The 20216-nt window shown below is 47.8% G+C and overlaps 1 protein-coding gene across 3 annotated transcripts in view; it reads right to left on the bottom strand.

Moving 5' to 3' along the window:
- Window positions 1-20216, bottom strand: part of EIF4E3 (eukaryotic translation initiation factor 4E family member 3) — a 62566-nt gene that overhangs the window by 36524 nt on the left and 5826 nt on the right. For 2 of the 3 annotated variants that reach the window (XM_004581625.2, XM_058678861.1), the window contains exon 2: window positions 4073-4215. Coding sequence is in view for 1 of the 3 variants with exons in the window: in XM_058678862.1 (XP_058534845.1) it covers window positions 81-250 (170 nt within the window). In the remaining 2 variants the exon portion in view is untranslated. Of the gene's footprint in view, window positions 1-80; window positions 309-4072; window positions 4216-20216 lie in introns of those variants that run through there. The other variant, XM_058678862.1, reaches the window with a different exon arrangement.

The following is a 20216-nucleotide window of genomic DNA, read 5'->3' as shown; positions in this document are numbered from 1 at the left end:
CGGGATAAAGCGTCGGCGCAGGCCCGGGTGGACGCGCTCTGGGGCCGGGACTGAAACGGAGGGCCCCGCGCTCCCCTCACCTGTCGAGCCAGAAAGTCCAGGGCGAGTGCAGCGGGACCCCGCCCGGCTCGGGCTGCAGCGCCGATAGCTGCTGCAGGCCTGGCGGCGGCTCGGAGGCAGCGTCGGCGACGCGGGGCCCCGGCGGCTCCCGAGTCCCGGTGGGGGGCGCGGCGGCCGGGGGCAGCGCCATTTTCTCCGCCCCGCCTTGCGAGGCCGACGGACGCACGGACCGCGCGCGAGGCCGGCGGCGGCTGAGTCACCCCGGCCCCGCCCCGCGTGCGCCCCGCCCCGGGGCCCGGGAGCGCTCGGCGAGGCCGCCGCGGGGCAAGGCGAGGGCCACTCCGGGCCACGGAACAAAGGCAGGTCCGCCCGTGGCGCGGGGACAGGGACTGGCGAGACCGCGCGTGCCGGGAACCGAAGGTCGTGGCGGGAGTGAGAGGGAAGGGCCCGAGGACAGGCCTGGGGGCTGGCCGTGGCGCCGGGCTCAGGAGATGCGGGGCGGGTGGAAGGCAGGCTTCGTGCGCACAGATGGAGCGGCGCCTTGCCCTAAGGCTGGCGTCCCGGGCTCCCGTGGTGCGAGGGAAGGCGCGATGGCGAGGCTGAGGACGGCTAGGAAAGCTGGCAGATGGCTGGAGGCGGGAAGGAGGGACGGAGGGATGGAAGGGCAGATGGAAGCACAGTTGGATGCGACAGATAGATGCATCAGGAGACCCCCGGGCTCGAGAGTGCAGAAACGACTGGCCGGACAGACACAAGGAAGAACAGGGTCGGCTTTGCCTGCCTTGCCGTGCCCGGTGGTCTACTGCAGCAGCTGATTTGGGGGGCGTGGGACGCCCTCCGTATCCCCAGGGGGAGTCACCACCTGGTGCCAAGGCTCCCAAATGGCAGCTGGAGTTTGCCTGACTTAGCCTCTGAAGCATGGCCAAGAAAGGGGGAGGAGGCGGAGTGGGCCCTCTGCTCTCCACCCTGCCCCCAGCTCTGACCACAAGGGAAGTCTCTGGGCCCAGGGGACAGGGCCCCTGCCAGCACTGCCCATCAGCAGACAAGCACACAGACTTGTGGCATGAACGTGGACGTCCTCCTTCAGCTGGTTTCAGTTTGAAGACCTTCTAGGCTGTGTGGAGAGTCTGTCCCTGGCCTGGGACAGCTGAGGGTTGGACTTGCCCTTCATCCCATGCCTGGGCCTGGCATGGATTCTGCCCTGGCCATGGGAACTCAACTGGCATGGGCTAGGAGAGGAGCTGCAAAGCCAACTGAGTCAAGGGCTTCCCGGCATCCTAAGAGGCTCTCGGGTATCCCAGGACTACCACCCACCCTCCAAGGCCAAGGTCAGGTCAAACGCAGTGAAAGCATGGCGTCTGAGGTTGGAAAAAAATGACATATTTTCTAGGTTCCACCGGACACTGAGAGATGGCGCGCGGGGGGTGGGGGGGCACCTTAGCTGTATTTATTGTTTAATCTCTCCTTTTTGATTTTTCCAGGAAGACACACATGTGGTATTGTTGGGGCTGTTTCCTTACTGACACAGTTAATCCTTACAATACTCCAAGGAGGAAGCTACTACAAGGAGTCTTCAAAATGTTGAAGCAAAGTGTGTTTCACGGAAAAAGTATGCATGGATTTACAAAAATTTTTGCAACAAACAGGACATTTCAAACCATCTTTTCATCCTCTTTTCTTCAACTTTTCAAAGTACGCCTGTATGAGCCCATGTGTTTTTATTTATGTATTTGTTTATGTGAAAGGCAAAGTTACACAAAGACGAGAGAGAGCTTCCACCTGCTGGTTCCCTCTCCCATGGCTGCGGTGTCCAGGAATGGCCAAGGCCAAGGCCAGAAGCTCTTAGGTCTCCTCTGTGAGTGGCAGAGTCCCAAGCACTTGGGCCATCCTCTGCTGCCTTCCCTGGCACACGAGGAAGCAGCCGGATCAGAAGCAGTCAGGATGCGAGCCAGTGCTCCTATGGGATGCCAGCATTGCAAGTGATGGCTTAATTCGCTGTACCACCACGCTGGTCCCTGTAGGAGCCCATTCACAGATGAGGAACAGAGAAATGAAAGTGAACCCCAAGGTCACACAGCTCATAAATGGCAGAACGGGAATTTTAACATAGATATATTAGTCAGACTGGAGTCTAGGCTCTCAACACTGCCAGGTTCTCCAAGTATAAAGACAACAGGTTCAAGAATAACAGCTCTCTCTGCTTCCCAGGATGCTGCATCTTCCTGCCTGTCACAGGAAACCACAACTCACACATTCCTTCCAGAAGAATGCGAGGATGCCCATAGCAGCTTGTACCCACATTTATAAATTGTCCTTTTTAATAAAACATATAATATTTTATAAACATTTAGTCGCAATTCTGGACCTTGTTCTTCTACTTAACATTGTATAGTTGAAGGGTTTTTTTTTCCGTATTAAAATGTACAGCTCCATCTTAAAAGAATTCATGGTAGAGAAGTGATGTATTTTGACTCACTAGCCCTCAACCCTGAAGTGGCATCTAACCATTTTCTTTTATAGATTCTGCTACTAGAAGCATTTTTACATCTCTCCTCATCTCCATTAGCTTATCTCAGAATAAATTGGGAGTAGAATTGTTGGCGTCGCTTAAGATCCCAATTACAGACAACCCAGCGGCTGTACAGAATTTATAGGTAACTGATTGGTAAGGAATCAGCTATAATACATACATCAGATTGATTCTGATCATTTCTAAGTGCATGTGCCTGAACAGAATTCTAAAGCACTGGCAGAGAGGTCATTTTACTTTCCAAGCATTTGAATTGGGCCAACTGTGGAGTTTAGCTTTTCACACCTTGAAATCCTAACCTTGGCCAGGGGCTGGCACTTAGCCTTGCTTGTTGAGGTTTCTGCATTTCCGAGTACTTGGGTTTGACTCTGAGCTCTGGGCCTCCCTACAGTTTCTTGCTAACATGCCCCTGGGAAGCTATGGTGATGGCTCAAGCTACTGGGTTCCTTCCCCACAGTGGGGATCTGCAGTGCACTCCTGGCCCCCAGCTTCTGTCCCAGGTCAGACCTGGCACTTGCAGGCACGTGGGAAATGAGCTGGCCCATGGGGGCTCTCGCTGGCAGTCTTTTCTGTGTCTCTGACTCTTAGATGAAAATAAATAAAACAAACTAGTACCCTCAGCAAGAGAAGTCAGTTAAAGATACATGTATTTTCTGGGACTGTTGCTGTGGGGATAGTAGGTGAAGCCTCTGCCTGCAGCACTGCTATCACATATGAGCGCTGGTTCAAGTCCTGGCTGCTCCACTTCCCATCCAGCTTCCTGCTAATGTGCCTGGGAAAACACCAAAAGATGGCCCAAGTCCTTGGACCCCCGCACCCACATGGAAGAAGCTCTTGGCTCCCAGCTCCATACTAGCCCACTTCCAGCTGTTGTTTCCACTTAGTGAATCAGGAAATACAAAGATCTCTCTCTGTAACTCTGCCTTTCAAATAAAAAGAAACCTTTAAAAATTTTATCTTCAGTATCTATAAAAGGGAATACAAAATTCATGATAAATTCATTCCAGAATTTAGAACGGGAAGTAGTCTCGCGGTGCTTCGTTAAGCAGCGATCATACGTCTCCTGCTCTTCTTGTCTTGGCTCCCAGGGTGCTCAAAATTACCATCACCACATTGCTACTGACCCTGAGGAGATACCACCATTTCTATGTTGATTTCTTTTTCTGTCTAACTAAAAATAACCTACCTGTGTATATGCATCTTTAATCTCTAGTATACAAATAAATCATTTTATGGGCTCATAAAGGAGGCCAAGCAACGTGGCTGGGGGCTCAGAGGTGACAACGGGTGCAAGCGGCACCCCTCCCGTGGGAGATCGCCCTGCCTGCCCTTCAGGACCATCCCAGAGAGCTCAGAAGAGCAGGGGCTTGTTCATCCCCCACCCCACTCTGAGGGAACGGCAGGAGGGGCTGGGCAGCATCAGAGCCCAGCTGTCACTTTACGGACCGGGACCCTGAGGCCCAGAGAAGTGAGGGGACTTACCGAGGCCACAGCTCTAGGCAGTGAGAGGCAGAACTAGGGCGTGGGTGATGTGGGGGTCCAGGCCAAGGCGCTGTCCCACTGCATGACACGCAACACAGACGGCTTGAGGTGGCTGGCCCGAGGAGGAGGTGACCCCAAGGCCCCTAGCAGCAAAAACAACGAGAAGGACTTGAGGCACTCATCAATAATTAAGCAATTAGCCACAACAGCTACTCCCCTCCCTCCCAGCATCCAGTCACCAAGGCAACTTGGGCAGGGTGCCTGCCGGTTGCCTAGTAACAGTGTGGTTTGCTCCCCTGACATGCTCTCGAAGCAGCAAAGGATTTGAGGGCCAGGAGGAACCTTAGACAGGGTTCATGGTTCCAACACCTTTGTTTTCCAAAGGTGGAAATGGAGGCCCAGAGAAGCTGGGTAACCTGCCCGGGGTCACACAGCTGCTTGCCAGGCCCCATTCACAGTTGTTTTCTACTGTATTGGAGCTCTCTGGGAGGTTGCAGATGGAGGAGGGATGTTGGAGAAGACTATGAAAGTCAGAGTGAGTGAGCAAGCAAGAGACAGAGACCTGGAGCGCTTATAAGGCAATTAGCAAGAGCTGGTAATCCCATCAGTCCAACTTTCACTGTCGCCATGGCAACATGGGCTAGGCGGGTGCTGGTTGCCTAGGAACAAGTGGTCCTCTCTCTTCTGCACACATCGGCTCCCTAGGAGTCACAGAACAGTAGAAGGTTTGAGTTGCGGGTGGTGGCGGGGTGCAGGGGAACCTTCTCCTTTCCATCACAAGGGACCTCAGGGTCAAGGAACAGCATGCAAGTCACACAGCTACCCTGCCGGCTGGCAACCTTCCCTTCTCTGATGTCTAGGGCAGCCCAGCAGGCAGGTGACCTGCCACTCAGTAAACTCAGAGCCTCAGAAAGGGCTGGTGGTCCCGGACAGGAGACACTTCCAACTCTTGTCTAACTAGTGACGATGCCAGACACACGTGCACACACCACTGGAAAGGCACAGAGCACAGGAACCTAGTCCCAGGTCTGTGCAGTCAGTAAACCTGAGACAGAAAGCACCTGTCCCTAAATCCAGCAAGCTTCTTACCCTCTCAGGGTCTCATCCAAGAAATAAGCATACGGACAGTCTCTACCCATCATCAGGGCGAAAGGAAACAAAACTGCCCACTGAGTGCCCGGAGGGCAGGAACAATGCAGCTCATCCTGATTCCAACATCCATGTAAGGTGGTGCAACAGGTAAGTGCTGCATGCTGCCTTGCACATACCACTGTGCCCGCGAGTCACTAGTGAGAGCTACAGACAATACATACAAAAGACATGCCTGCCTCAGGGACCTGACATCCTAGAGGGAGTGTGTGTGTGATTACATATATATATATGCAACACATATAACATATCTTCTTGTTTAACCAATAATGTGTGTGCGGACCGGGTGCAGGAACTCATTGGCAATATGCTGTTTGTGCTGCGGGCTGCCTTCTCTAAGCCTGAGAAGTTTCCTGTTTACAGGGTGTGATGCTATAAATATGCAGGGCTGATTACATGGGAACTCCGGTTTCCTCTCTGTTATGCTCAGAAGAAAAAGGCCACCAGAGGGCAGTCCTCTGTCCCGTCCCCCTGCCTTGATCCAGGGCTTGGGGAAGGCTCAGGCCTGGGAAAGCAGACCCTGATACAAGCTTGCGCAGGAAAAGATAGGAGCTACAATTGGTGGGTCCTGGTGCAGTGGCCCTTAGCATGAGGGGGAGCCTTGAAACTGCTTAGGATGTTGCAGATGTCTGGGGAGGCTGTCCTGTGGTTTGCTTTGACCAAGATCTGACCTTGGGTAAACTACAGAAGCCCAGAAAGGCACACGCCTTGCTCATCCAGGGCACAGAGTTCTTTCTTGGAAGCTGTATGTAGAAGAAGCTTAACCTGGGCTTTGTGCAGCGTAGCTTGTTAAGCCTCTGCAGATGAGACATCACAGCACCAGTTTAAGTCCCTGCTGCTCCACTTCTGATCCAGCTCCCTGCTAATGCACCTGGGAGAGCAGCAGGGGACGGCCCAAGTGCTTGGGTCCCTGACACCACGTGGGATGCCTGGTTAGAACATCAGACTCCAGTGGCCGGGCCTAACCGCTGCCATGGTGACCAGCTGGGGAGTAAACTAGTGGAAAGAGGGTCTATTTCTAACTCTCCTTCCCTGTCTGTTGACCTTCTTACAAAAAAAAAACTAAATCAGTGCTGGTCCAGAGTGGCAACTGCAAGGGAAAGAGGTAAAAGAAACCGCCTTTGCTGAGCATGTGCAATTAACAGGCAGTGGCATATGGCCACGGAGCCTTCCAAACATGGCACTGAGGTCTGGCTGGCTCACCCTTCTTACAGCAAGAGCCCTAGTTGCCCGCTGCCTGCACCCCTGTGTGGGAGGGCCTTACCTTCTTAGTGCCAGCTACATACCAGCAAGGGGGAGCCACACCAACTCCTAGTGAATCTCCCAGTTTCTTATCCCTGCCCTCCAGCCCTGAACCCTCAGCAGGCTGAGCCACAGTGGCCGGCCCCACTGTGATCATGACCTCATGTTTCCCCAGAACTGCCAGGGGAAGCCTCCAACACTTGCCTGTGGCCAAGGAGCCAGAAGTCACAGGGCTGGGCTTTCTCCCTTGCTTAAAAGGCATCCCTTCTGCTGCTGCAGGCCCCCATGCTGGCCCCCCAGGGCCATCCCCAACAGCTAACTGGGACACACCCATGGCCCAGTGAGACCCATGGCCCATCTCCCTCAACCTACGTGGATGGGCTCTCTTTTTTTTTTTTTTTTTTTTAAAGATTTATTCATTTTTTATTACAGCCAGATATACACAGAGGAGGAGAGACAGAGAGGAAGATCTTCCATCCGATGTTTCACTCCCCAAGTGAGCTGCAACGGGCCGATACGCGCCGAACCGATGCAGGGACCAGGAACCTCTTCCGGGTCTCCCACGCGGGTGCAGGGTCCCAATGCATTGGGCCGTCCTCAACTGCTTTCCCAGGCCACAAGCAGGGAGCTGGATGGGAAGTGGAGCTGCCGGGATTAGAACCGGCGCCCATATGGGATCCCGGGGCTTTCAAGGCGAGGACTTTAACCGCTAGGCCACGCCGCCGGGCCCATGGATGGGCTCTCTTAATGTACCTCCTGCCTGGCACAGATGGCACCCCAGCAGGCTTTGTGTGGGCCATGAGCTGGGTGGCAGGCAGACACTCTGGAAGAATCCAGGATGGCATCTCACTCTGGTCTTTCCTCCTCTGCCAGTCCCTCCTTTCCATGCTGGTAGATCAATCTCCTGCAAAGTCCCTTAATGCTCTCACAGGATGCTCAAAAACCCTGTGTGCCTATGTGTCTCTCAAAAGCAGTCTCCAGCCTTGTATCGGAGAGCTCCCCACTTGGACCCCACCTCCCTAATGCAGTTGCAGGTGTATTTCCAAATATTGTTATTTATGCACAGACCTCCTTCTCTCTCTATATATATATATATTTGAATGTAAAATATATGTACTTGGAAGTGCGAGTGTGTAAATCAGACTTGCCCTTCTCCGTGTGGGGCATCTCCCTTTCCCAACAGGAGCTCTCCTGAAGATCGGCCTGTGGCCCCACCCCACCTGCTGCAGCCCTGCCCCCCACACCCAGGGCTCAGCAAAGTGCCTGGCTCCCTCGTGGGAGATGCCGCTTCACTCCATCAGCAAGGATGGATGTATTCCCGCTTGGTGTGTGCTAAGAGATCTGGGCCAAAGAAAGTTCTCCCTGAGACTCTGCTCCCCTTTCTGTGCATCCAGATTCTCTACTCATCCTTCAAGAGCCCATGCAAAGGACCAGCTCAGATCAGTAACCACACACGCCCCAGAGAGAGACAACAAACAAGGCAAAGGGAATGCTAGGGCGGGGACTATGTTTAGCCTTCATTTAAAAAAAAAGTTCCAATGATTTTTAGGAAAGCTGGTTTTGTGGCCCCTCTGAGAGCTCTGGTTCCAGGAGCTGTGTTGTGGCAGCATGGTATTCATTGGCAGGAGGAGCATGGAGCCACAGAACCTCCACCTGCTGCTGGGCATGTAGCCTGTGTCCACCATGGGCAATCCTACAGGAAACACAGGGTACTCCCCGAGTACTCCCCCAACAGTTGCCAACCCTCCAGGGCCAGCCAACGCTCCAGGGAGGTGCGGATGGCTCAGATGGGAAGCTGGCCTGGAAAGCAATGCTGGGCTGCCCTCACTTGGTTCTGGGTCGTTTTCAAGAGAAACCAATTATGGACAGTAGTGAGGCAAGGGGTTTAGAGGAAAGTGTACAAGCAGGTGCCGGAGCCCCTGTGCGATCTGAGCCAAATCCGTCAACCTCCTGAACTGAACTTCATTTCCCCAACTGAACAATGAGCATGCTCACACCTCTTGCTTGGTAGTGCTACCTGCAGAAAGGAAGTGAGCATTTGGAGAGGACCACGAGGCCATAAGGCATCACATTTAAGCGGCGTTGGCTCCCTGCTTGCTGCCGATCCTATAGGGAACGGCCCACATCTCTTCTACTCTTGGAATGCAGGTGTTCTCCCGTGCACTCCTCGGGAACTCAGACAAGAGTTACACAGGGTGAAACTGTCCCAGTCTGCCTAGGACCACCCTGACTTGTTCACTGAAGTTCACAGTTCTCAGTCCCATGCAAACAGGAAAAGTGAGAGCAGGTGTGTGGGGCCCTGCCTTGTGGCACTTGGGTTTCAGCAGCTATCATGGGGGCCGCTAGTCCCCATTGTGGGCTGACAACTGCTGATACGATGGACACTCCTTTTCCATAGAGAATCTGCTGTAGGGTAAGATAGGGTTTGGGACATTCAGTTATAGCTCATTGATCTGTCAGGGGAATCTTTTGCAAACCAGTATTCTGAAGAAGTGCGCTGTGCTTGCCAAAGTTTTATATTCACATTGAAATAATCATATTATCACACAAGAAGTCCTGAAACAGGAAGTACAACTTAGTCAGCAAAATATGAGGTCATGTGATATGTCATGTTATAAAACAGTAACACACCACCATGCCACATTTCCCAGTACTCTACTGGACCCATGTTTCCTTTTCTTAAAACAAAAAGATTTCTTTGAAAGGTAGAGCAGCACAGAGAGGGAGGGTGAGAGAGGGCACCCACTGGTTATACTTCCCAAATGGCCATAACAGTCAAGGGCTGGGCCAGTGCAATGAGTCTCCCAGGTGGGTGGCAGGGTCCCCAGGAATGCAGGCCATCTTCTACTACCTTCCCAGCTGCACTAGCAGGGAGGCAGACTGGAAGTGGAGCAGACACACTTGAACCTGCACTCCAATACCGGACGGCAGCTGCATAACATGCTGATCCACCGTGCTGGCCCTAGCCCGTGCTGCCTGAGGCTGCAGGATACATCTGTGTAGTATTCAGGCAATAGTACAAGTCCTGTTTGTGTAGTGGGTCCTAAAGGAATGAGCACCTGCCTTGAATCCTTCAATGTTGAAAATGTTTTATCACTTCCTTTTCCAGAAGTTGAGTGACATTTGTGAAGCCATTTGCAATCGATGGGCAGCTATCACATTGAAAATGAAGTCATTTTTGAAAGGAGGTCACATTATTTCTTCCCCCACCAAAAAAAAAAATATTGTTTTACATAATTGCACAAAACCGCCCCAACTGCAGTTACATGAGGAAGAGGGAAGAGGTGGCCAGACAGCAGCTAGGCAAATGAAGACTCCACCCCCTGCCCCCCGCCTCGCATCACCAGCATCAGGAACCAACTGCACACTGCTACTGCTGAAAGAAACTGCCTCCCACCACGCCTGTCCTGTGACTAACACACACTGGGTTCAGTTTCACTTCCTGCTATTTCTTCAGAGTCTGTGGTGAGAAAGTACCTTATTCCCAGAGGCGAACAATACTCTAGGTCCCTCAGAGTTTCTTCTTTTTTTTTTTTTAATTTAAAGAATTATCTAATTAACTTGAAAGAGTTACAGAGAGAGAGAGAAAGACATCTTCCAACTGCTGGTTCATTCCTCAGATGGCTGAAATGGCCAGAGCTGAAGCTGATATGAAGCCAAGAGCTTCATCCAGGTCTCCCAGAGGCCCAAGGACTTGAGCCATTCTCTGCTGCTTTCTCAGGCTCTAAGGAGAGCTGGATTGGAAGAACTATTGGGGCTTGAAATGGCACTCATATGGGATGGGCCAGGTTGCGGGCTGCAAGCCGCTTCCAGTCTGCCCCATGTATGGTAGGCCCATCATCCACTGTCCTCCCAGGCACATTTACAAGACGCTGTATCAGAAGCAGAGAATCCAGGCCTTGAACTGGCACTGACAGGGGATGCCAGCATTGCAGGAGGAGGCTTAACTCACTGTGCCTCAATACCAAAACTCTCAGAACTACCCTCTGAATAATCCCAAGTTTGGGTTGCTCACCTATCATTTTTTTAATATACCAAAAGGTCAAGTCTTCTTATCTTTTTGGACTGAAACACTTTGTGTTACAGTAAATATCTACACGTCAATAAAATGCAGTACCCTATTTTTCATATTTTGCAAAAGCACAGTTAATGATGCAAATAATTTCTTATTTTTCATGCTGAGGGAAAATCATGAATACAGACACACTCCTTGCAAGACTTGAAATTCAGCAGCAAGAGGACCCCAACCACCCAGAAAGGCAGGACATAAATTAGCAGTGCAGAAACAAGCGTACTGACCCCAACATCCAGATAGAAATGGCCAACTGACTCACCCCTGGTCAAATCAAATAGCATCTTAATAAAGTTGCTGCATCATCACTATCAATCTAATTTCATTAGAAGATGTTGGAAAACGATGATGACCTGTAAAAAGCATGTTCATTTCCTCTGCCCATTAGCATTTGGCCTGGGAGTCCTCTCCTGCGATTACCAAGTGAATTTACTTCAATCCTGAGCCTGAGGGCTCTAACCTTTCAACGCAGCCTATTAAAAAAAATAATTTAGCACCAAACTGAAATGACATGATTGGAATTAAAAAAAAAAGTGGAATCCCAGTGTCTGGTCAAACCTTTTATCAGAGAAAGAATTGAAACACTTCTTTTACCAAGCGAGCTGGTAAGTACATGTTGTCATGGAAACAGGATGTACTCATATCATACAAGGCATGGCATTTTTCATCTAACTAGGTGTTCACCTCCTCTAAACGGGGAGGAATTGTTGTAGCTGAAATCCATTAGAGTCCTTTCAGATCTGCATCAAAAACAATCATTTCCCTTATTTTATAGAGTGATGCGCAGGCAGAGGGGCTCATTCTCATAAAACAGGGAATTAAAATTACTTGCTCAAGAATCAGTGTATAAATACAAAGACGGAAAATGAAAACGAATCCCATGATACAAATCCACTGAAGCACAGAACGGAGATCAGATGGTGGAGTTACTCCTTCCCCCCAGGGTAGGACAGTTTTCTGGCATAGCATGAGCACCTGCGTTGCCCAGGATAATGGAAGCCAGAACAGTTCTCTGCAAGTTGAGATGACTCGTTAACAGGTCTGATGTCTCCATCACGGGTAACCTGCAGATTATCAAGATTCGGGAGACAGCATTGAGCAGGTGCTGCGGAACGAAGGGCAGCAGTACCGGGGCCTCATGCTCTGCTTAAGAGGCAGCCTCTAGTTCTTTCTGGACCAAAGATCCGGGGGAAACATCTTTTCATTTTTCTTATCCCAGTAAGGATAATTCCCCCAATTGCTTCTCCCTCCCAAAAAACGAGATGATGTCTCATGTTTTCCACTTTGAGAATTCTGAAGTTACTGTGAATCCCTTGTCCAGGCACTCAATAATACAAAGAAAAGCACAAACCCTTAGAGGATATACAAAGGGCTTTTCAAACTCAATGATAAGAAAATGGGATGAGGCACTGGCGTGCAGCGGATGGACGATCCCTTGGGAGGCTTGCAGCCCCCACCAGAATGCTTGGTTTGAGTCCCTGCTACTCCACACTTTGGATGCAGTTTCCACCCACGTGGGAGACGTGAAGGAAGTTCCTGGCTCCTGCTTGTTGTGGGCCCTGGAGGAATGAGCCAATGAGTGGAAAATCTGTCTCTTTCACTCCTTCTCACATAATTCATTAGGTAAATAAGCCTGTACCAACACACCGGAATTCAGACAGTACCAAGTGATCACTGCATGACTGTTACAATGACAACCCCGCAGTGATGACATCAAATGCTGGGGAGGCTGTGTGGAGCAGCAGGAACTCTCTCTCGCTGCTGGTGGGGCTCCGACACTGTATAGCCACACTGGGAGCTGATTACAAAACCAAACATATTTCATCTGTGTGTCGAATTATGCCACTCTTTGGTATCTACCCAAATGAGCTGAAAATGTATGCCTTCACAATACATAAACACCCCCCAACACACACACACACACACACACCGCCAGCAGTCATCTTCGTAACTGCCACGAGCGGCAAGGAGCCAACCACCCTAAGCAGCTGGATGGATGAGCAGAAACTGTGCTACAGCCAGACAATGCGCTATTGTTTATGAGATCGTGCCAGGAAAAGGCAGGGAGGAAACGCAAACACATATCCCCAAGTAAAAAAAAAAAATAGTTGATCTGGGAAGGCTGCTTTATTGCATGGTTGCAGCAGCAATATCTTCTGGAAGAGGTAACACGGTGCAGAAAGTTGAAGGACCCCTGGTGGTGTGGCATGGGATGGTGTAGGATGGCATGGATGGCATGGGAGTGGAGGGAGAGGGAAGGCAGGGAAGAATGGGACAGAAGCCAGAGCGCTGTGAGGCAGTAGAGTTAACTCTTTCTGATCTGCATCATTTTACTTTTGTCAAAACCTATAGCAGGTGTAAAGTCAAGCTTGTTGATTATGGAGAATGTACGTGTCTGGCAGGCAGTGTTGAGCACAGAGAAAGCCGTGCACCCACGGGGGTGGCGAGGTATGCGGAATTCCTTCCCCTTCACTCAGGCTTACCAGGAACCTAAAGCTGCTCTAAAACTTGCAGGCTGTTAAAGACAAATACCAACGATGACAACAGCTTCCGACCTGGGAGTGCCTGACTTTGTTCAACCTCTAGGAACCTCAGCTGCTCCACCTGTCAACCTTAGGAGGTGGGATAATCTTTACCTGCACTGCAGCACGGAGGGCTCCCAGTGGTTAAAGGCCATCCCCACTATCACACACTGCAGGGACACGGCGAGCAAGCGCAAGGCTGCCTGCTGCCACGCCTGGACCTCCAGGAGGCTTGCACAGTGTCCCTGCTGCACACCTGTGCCTCAGGCTCCCGCTGAAGACAGGTTCACCTTCCCGAAGGCATCTCTGTATCACACAGAACATGAAGTGTGTGTTTGATTTAGGAGGACGCATTTATGTGTTGTCTTTGAATGTTAGAGCGCCATCAGGGAGGACATGTGCATATCTGGTATGCAAAGTATACGGATAGCCATTCAATATGCAGTATAGAACCTGGCAAGCGTCAGAGTGCCACTCCATAGGGTGCTGGCTAGCATTTGCCACAAACTTATCTGAATCATCTGCTTTGGGACAAGGACTGTTAAGTATCATAAACCCATACAGTCAAGAATCTCAATGAACTCGCAGTGCGCGCGCACACGCACACACACGCCAGAAATCACAAGGCAGAACATAATTAAATTGCCCACAGGTAGGACAAAAAGACACATGGCATATAAGATGGCAGAAGATTATGCATGGAAACCCATACAAGCAAGAAGAAAAATAGGAGGCCAATCTCTTTAAGGCACTGAAAGAAAAATAAATCCATCTAGGACTCTATACCTGATGAAATATCTTTCAAAAACACTACAGGAGAAATTTCTGTTGGAAGCATGCAGTAAATGTACTTTTCCAATTCCTCCACTGAATGCAGTGAAAAGCCTGGCCACTACACGCAAAGCAAACTAAGATGACTTGGAAAGGCAACAGGCAGGTGCCACAACACCAAGGGACCTCAGCACCCAGGGAATGACACGGTGGTGAGCTCCTTGGGTTTTCTTTTTGCTTCACATCTTCCAAACTTGGAGCTGGAGATGTTCATCAGACATGCCGGTGAAATCAGTTTTAAATACATGCTTCTTCTAGCCAAAGGAGCAACCCAGGAAGACCGGAAACAGAATAAAACTGTGACCCTACTTTCCCTTCATGCAAAAGTAAAATGAGCTATATACTGATACCAGAAGAGAAAGACTTCAGAATGCTACAGCTGGAAGCACAGCATTCCCCTCGGCAATGGATCAAACATTCTACAGGTCAAAGACTTACTCTCTCTCAATCTCTACAATCTGAGGTTTAAAAGCAATATTAGAAGTCACATTGAGGGCATGTATTTGCTAAGCAATTAAGCATGTGCTTGGAATGCCTGATTCCGTTTTAGAGTGCCTGGCGTGAGTCCAGGCGCCTCTGCTGCTGATCCAGCTTCCTGCTAACGTGCACAATGGATGGCAGCACGTAACGGCCTGAGTCCTCTGTCTCCCGTGTAGCAGACTGCAGCTGAGCGTCACGCTCCTGGCCCTGGCCCAGCCCTGCCCTGGTGCCTGTGGACATGTGGGGGCACACCAGATGGAAGACACCTTCCTCTGTATGTCTCTCTGCCTTCCAAGTCAAAGGGGAAAAAAATGAAAAAGAAGTAAGTTTTTAACACGAATTCTTACTGAGCTTGACTTTGAGTCTACCCTATGATCAAATAAAAATTTTTAAATAAAAAAAATGAGTGAAAAAATATACTGTGTGACTTCTAAAGAATGCTAAAGAAGCTTTGTTAGTATCACACTAAGTAAGTTTCAGAGTGAAGCATACTAGCAGGACTCAAGAAGGCCTGTTAATAAGAGTTCATCCACCAGAGAACATGATTCTAAAAATTCTGCCTCCTAATACCAGAGTTTCAAAACATGTGAAACAGAAGCTGTCAGCAGTACAAGAAAAAATCATGCAAATCTGGAATATCATCAGAGATTTCAATATGCCTCTCCCAACTATTAAGAAAGCAAGTGGATGGAAAAACAATTAGAATATAAAACAACTTTGACATCACTATTAACTAACTTGATCTGATTGACACTTACACAACATTTCCCTAACAACCATACATATTCTTTTCAGGTTTACCACAATGGACCATATTCTGAGCCATAAAATAACTCTCAGTAAATTCAACACATTTCAAGTCACATAAATATTCTCCTACTTACAATGGAATTCAATTACAAATTGTTAACTGCAAGCTCTCTGGAAATCTCCAAGTACATATAGGCTAAAGGACATATTATAGGTAACACATGCATTAAAAAAGAAACCAAAAAGAAACTTAGAAAGTATTCCAAAAGGAATATTTCAATTTTGTGGGGTAGATACTGCTAAAATAGTACTTATAGGGAAGTTTACAACACAAAAGCCTGGGGCCTGGCGGCGTGGCCTAGTGGCTAAGGTCCTCGCCAGGATCCCATATGGTCGCCAGTTCTAATCCCGGCAGCTCCATTTCCTCTCTGTCTCTCCTCCTCTCTGTATATCTGACTTTGTAATAAAAATAAAATAAAAATCTAACAATACAAAAGCCTAAATGAAGATCTCAAATCAATGAACTCAACCTCTATGCTAAGAAACGACAAAACAAAAACAAACTGGACTCAGATTAATAGAAAAGAGGAAAGAACTAAAGAGCTGAAATCAAAAGCTAAAACAGAAAACTAAAAAACAGCAGATAAAAAGTAATAAAATAAAAATAGGTTTCCTTGAGATTAGAAAAATGATAAACCTATCATTAGACTGTTCAGGAAAGAAATGAGAAGTACCAATTCTGTATGAACTCTTTGGAACACTGGAGAGAAACTCCCAGCTCATTCTATAGGCAAGCCTTTTCCTAAAACAAAAATTCAACCAATTATAAGAAAAGAAAATTGGACGTCATTGATCCTCCTGAACACAAACACAACAATTCTAAACAAAATTGAAGAAGGAAGAACATAAGACTATGGGAAAGGGAACATACTTCATGTTCAAGTCGTGTTGATCTTCAAAATTCAAAGTTCAACACATCAAAGTCAGTCGAGGCATTCGTGATTTAACATAAAGCAAATCTCAAAGATCCTCTTCGCAGGTGCAGGCAAAGCATTTGTTGCCATCCACTCCTGACTGTCAAGAAGCAGAAAACTGTGAAACAGAGATAGGAAGGAACCTCATCAGGCACAGGGCATACAGGAGTCCAAGGTAATATCACACTTAGTGGTGAAAGGCTTTGCCTTTACCGGGGAGGGGGCCCCAGTCGGCCCTGATCACTTCCCTTTGCTCTGACACTGGAGATCCTGGCCAGCTGAAGCAGGTATGATGCAGCAGAGTACTCAGATTTGGAAAAGATGCCAACATGGTCGCCCAAGTAGGAAAGCTGAAGTAACTGAGCCTAACCTATCATAAACTTTAAGATACAAGCTCAACATGCAAAAATCAAGTATATTTTATATGTCAGAAATGAAGGAAGTTAAATAAAAAAATACAATGCTGAAAGTACATACACAGTGCTAATGACGTACAACTACTGAACCAATTAGAACAAATTTGGCTTATTATAAAATCACAACAATCAACACAATGAGGCATAAGATACATAAACACATAAATTGAACAGAGTCCCTAAGTGGGCACACTCGTATAAGAAAAATTGCTCACCGAAAAACATGAAATAGAAATTCAATGCATGATAAATTTATCAAAGGATGTACAACTGGAATTCTAAATATTAAATAAATCCCACCCAAAATAAAAACTTTTCCATTTATATCTTAAACTAATTTTAAGAATTAATTAAATATGGGACATAAAATGAAATGTATAACCTTAAATAATAAAACTTGTGGAAGAAAATACTAAAGTAGATCTTTGTGACGCTAGTTTAGCCAAGTATTGAATCCCTAGATATGACACCCAAAAGCATGTCACCTAAGAGAATCCAAATTGATAAACTGGACTTAAAATCTTGCACTCTACAGAAGACACCATTTTAGAAACAGAAAGACATGGAACTGGTGTTGTGGCACAGCACGTAAAGCTACCACCTACAATCAATCCGATATGGGCAAGAGTTAGAAACCTGTACCTTCTACTCCACATCCAGTCCCCTGCAACTGTGCCTGGGAATGCAGCGCAGCTGTCCCAAGTGCCTGGCCCTCTGCACCCACAATGCACCATTAGTAAGAAAACAATGATTGCTGGCTTCTGCCTGGCCCAGTCCAGGCACTTGAAGCCATTTGGAGAAATCGTGGATGAAATCGTGCTCACGCGCTCTCTCTCTCTCTCTCTCTCTATCTTTATAGCTCTGCCTTTCAAATACATAAATAAGACTTAAAAAATGCTTCATACCAGGAGAATTGGAAAATCTGAAGAAGAATCGTTTCTAGAATATGTAAGGAACTCTCAAAAGTCAATAACAAGAAAGCAAATTCTCTATCGAAAAAGCATGGGCATAAAATTGAACAGACTCATCAGCAAGGACGACATATGGATTACAAATAAACACGTGGGAAAACACTCAGTTTCTTTAGTCCTTAATTCTCACATAGTAAACTTTCTATTCCCAGCCAAACTATCAGTCGAGTCTGCAGATAGAAATCAGGGCATTTTCATACACATAGAACGTTAAAATTATGTGCCTCCAAAGTACTTTCCTCAGAAAGCTACTGATATATGTTTGGCACTTGCAAGTGGAAGGAAAAAACCAATTAGCAAAAAAGGAATTGGGTAGCAGGGAATGGGGCTCTGGTGGGGGGTGGAGAAGTAGACTTTGCTTTGGGGGTTGGGAGTGTTCTGGGGCCATAGCTGTGTAGAAAGCTGTCCAAACTAAGCCAAAGCTAAGTGCAGTGGAGGAAGGGTGGCTGCCAGGCCTGGAAGGATTTGCTCTTGAACCCAAAGATTTGTAATGCTGAAATCAGACCTCAGCAAGCCCACCTGGAAGACAAAAGAAAAATCGTCTTTTACAGAACTTGTTTCACCACATAAAACTATCTACATTTTTGTTTCTGCAGATGCCCCCTCAACAACTGTTGGCCAATGCAAGAATCTCTTAACTCATCTAAATCCAAAGCAAAGCTTGGTGGCGAGGGTTGGGGCGGGGGAGAGCAAGGGATAGGAAGAACTAGTGTGAGAAAGATGTAAAAAAGTAGAGACAGGGAAAAAAGGCCTTTCAGAGATAAGTTTCTTTTATGTGTATATATATATATATATATATATATATATATATATATATATATATATATATGAAAGTAACTGAATAAGAAACAGCAGTAGGTACCTCCTCCTGTGGGCCTCTAATCCCATAATACACCCCCAAAATCTTACACAGCATATCCTCTGAGATTCTGTCAAACAGAAAGTAACCACAATCAAACGGACCCTTGGAGTTGGAGCAGAGAGGCAGGAACAGCTCTGACCTGTGAGGCTCACACCGTTATCCCACACACAGGAGAATGAATAAGAAACAGGTTTGACCCTGTCAAAAATGTAACGTGACCACTAGAGGGAGTTAAATCGGCTGTTAAGCATGATGGAAAAGAAAGAAGCCAGATAAACGCAGTCTTTTCTGCCTCCTTTGGAGCCACAGATATTAAAAAAAAAAAAAAATGTGTTATAGAAGTGTCAATAATTACATTTTAAATGCTCACAGCACACAGGCGTAGATTCCCTGCTTGTTTCATTTCAATATTGGAAGTGTTCACTTTCAGGCGATTAAAACACTGCCGACAGCATAATGGGTTTCTTGGTTCTGTACTGGCAGATACAACCTTCTCTTTAATATTTATATCCCACTGACAGGTTTTCCCTCACGTCTGCGTTTGCTGACACAGCCCCTGAATGCAATTCAGGCTTTGGAGTCAGAAGGGTAACTTTCGCTTTGCCACTGGGTGTTTTGTAGACTTGTAATTAACTGCCCTAAAGCTCCAAGCTTCCATATCTGGAAAGCAGGGCTACACAGTTCTGTAGGAGTCAGCCCTCTGGGCAACTGGACCTAACATGCTATTCCTATTCTAGGGGAACCACTGTAATTCAATGCTATTGACTGATAATCAGTATCTCTTGATTTCTCCACTCCAATTCACCACAACATCAAAGTCCTAACACACATAAATGTTGAAGCCCCCCAAAGGGAACACCTTTGCACACATGAGCATAAGGCAAGGGGTGTGCTGGCCAGCACCCTGGAAGGGCACAATCAACACACCTGACACAACCACATCCACTCAGTGACAACCAGGATTCTACCTTGTTTGCCAAGCTTTCCAATAAGCACACTTCTGAAGGCTATGGGGCGACCTCTCATTAATACAAACGTATTTTGCAATTCTGTATTTTCCAATGGCATTCAGGGTTCAGTAGCTCTCCCCACTATCTAATTTTTTGGAAACATATTCATATGCTCCCAAAGCAAGCCACTACTCATTAGCACTACGCTCAACCTGCAATGAATTGCTCATCTTCCTGCCCACGACGAGCCCGTCTGAGCACTGCCCATCAACGGATGCATCAGGGCTGTGGTCTTTTCAGTTTGGCTTCTCTCACAGCTCATCGAGGCTGCCGCCTCATGCATGCATGCCCCATTCTTGATTAGACTGAGTACCACTCCACTATGCGGGCAGAGGCCCTCGGGTGTATCTGCACTCCCTGGTGAACATCTGCACGTGTGAATCACGATGCTGTGACTGCTGTGAACATCGCTACATGGGATGGTGTGAGCACATGCTTCATGTCCCCTGGGTACAAACCCACGAGTGGCACTCCTGAGTTACAAGCCGGCTCTAAGCGTCGTTTTTCTGAGGAACACCAAGATTTTTTTTTTCTAAAACAGCTGTATTCATTTCACATTCCCGCCAGCACTGTGTAAGGTTCCAATTTCTCCACGTTGGTGTCTGCTTTTTAAACAATAGCGACCCTAGCAGCTGCTCCAGGGTCTCGGATGCTTTTGTTTTGCATTGTTTCCTCCTGACTGATGACGTCAAGCATCCTTCCATGTGCCTCTGGGGAAAGGCCTGATGAAACCCTTTGCCCATTTAAAAACTGAGAAGTACTGAGTTATCAAAGTTGTTTATATATACTAGATACATGTCCCTCAACAGATATATGACTTCAAAACATTTATTTCCATCTTGTAAGTTGTCTTTTACTTTTCTTG

Source organism: Ochotona princeps, chromosome 21 (assembly GCF_030435755.1).
Source record: "Ochotona princeps isolate mOchPri1 chromosome 21, mOchPri1.hap1, whole genome shotgun sequence".
Lineage (NCBI taxonomy): Eukaryota > Metazoa > Chordata > Mammalia > Lagomorpha > Ochotonidae > Ochotona > Ochotona princeps.
This window is presented reverse-complemented; position numbering and strand designations above follow the sequence as displayed.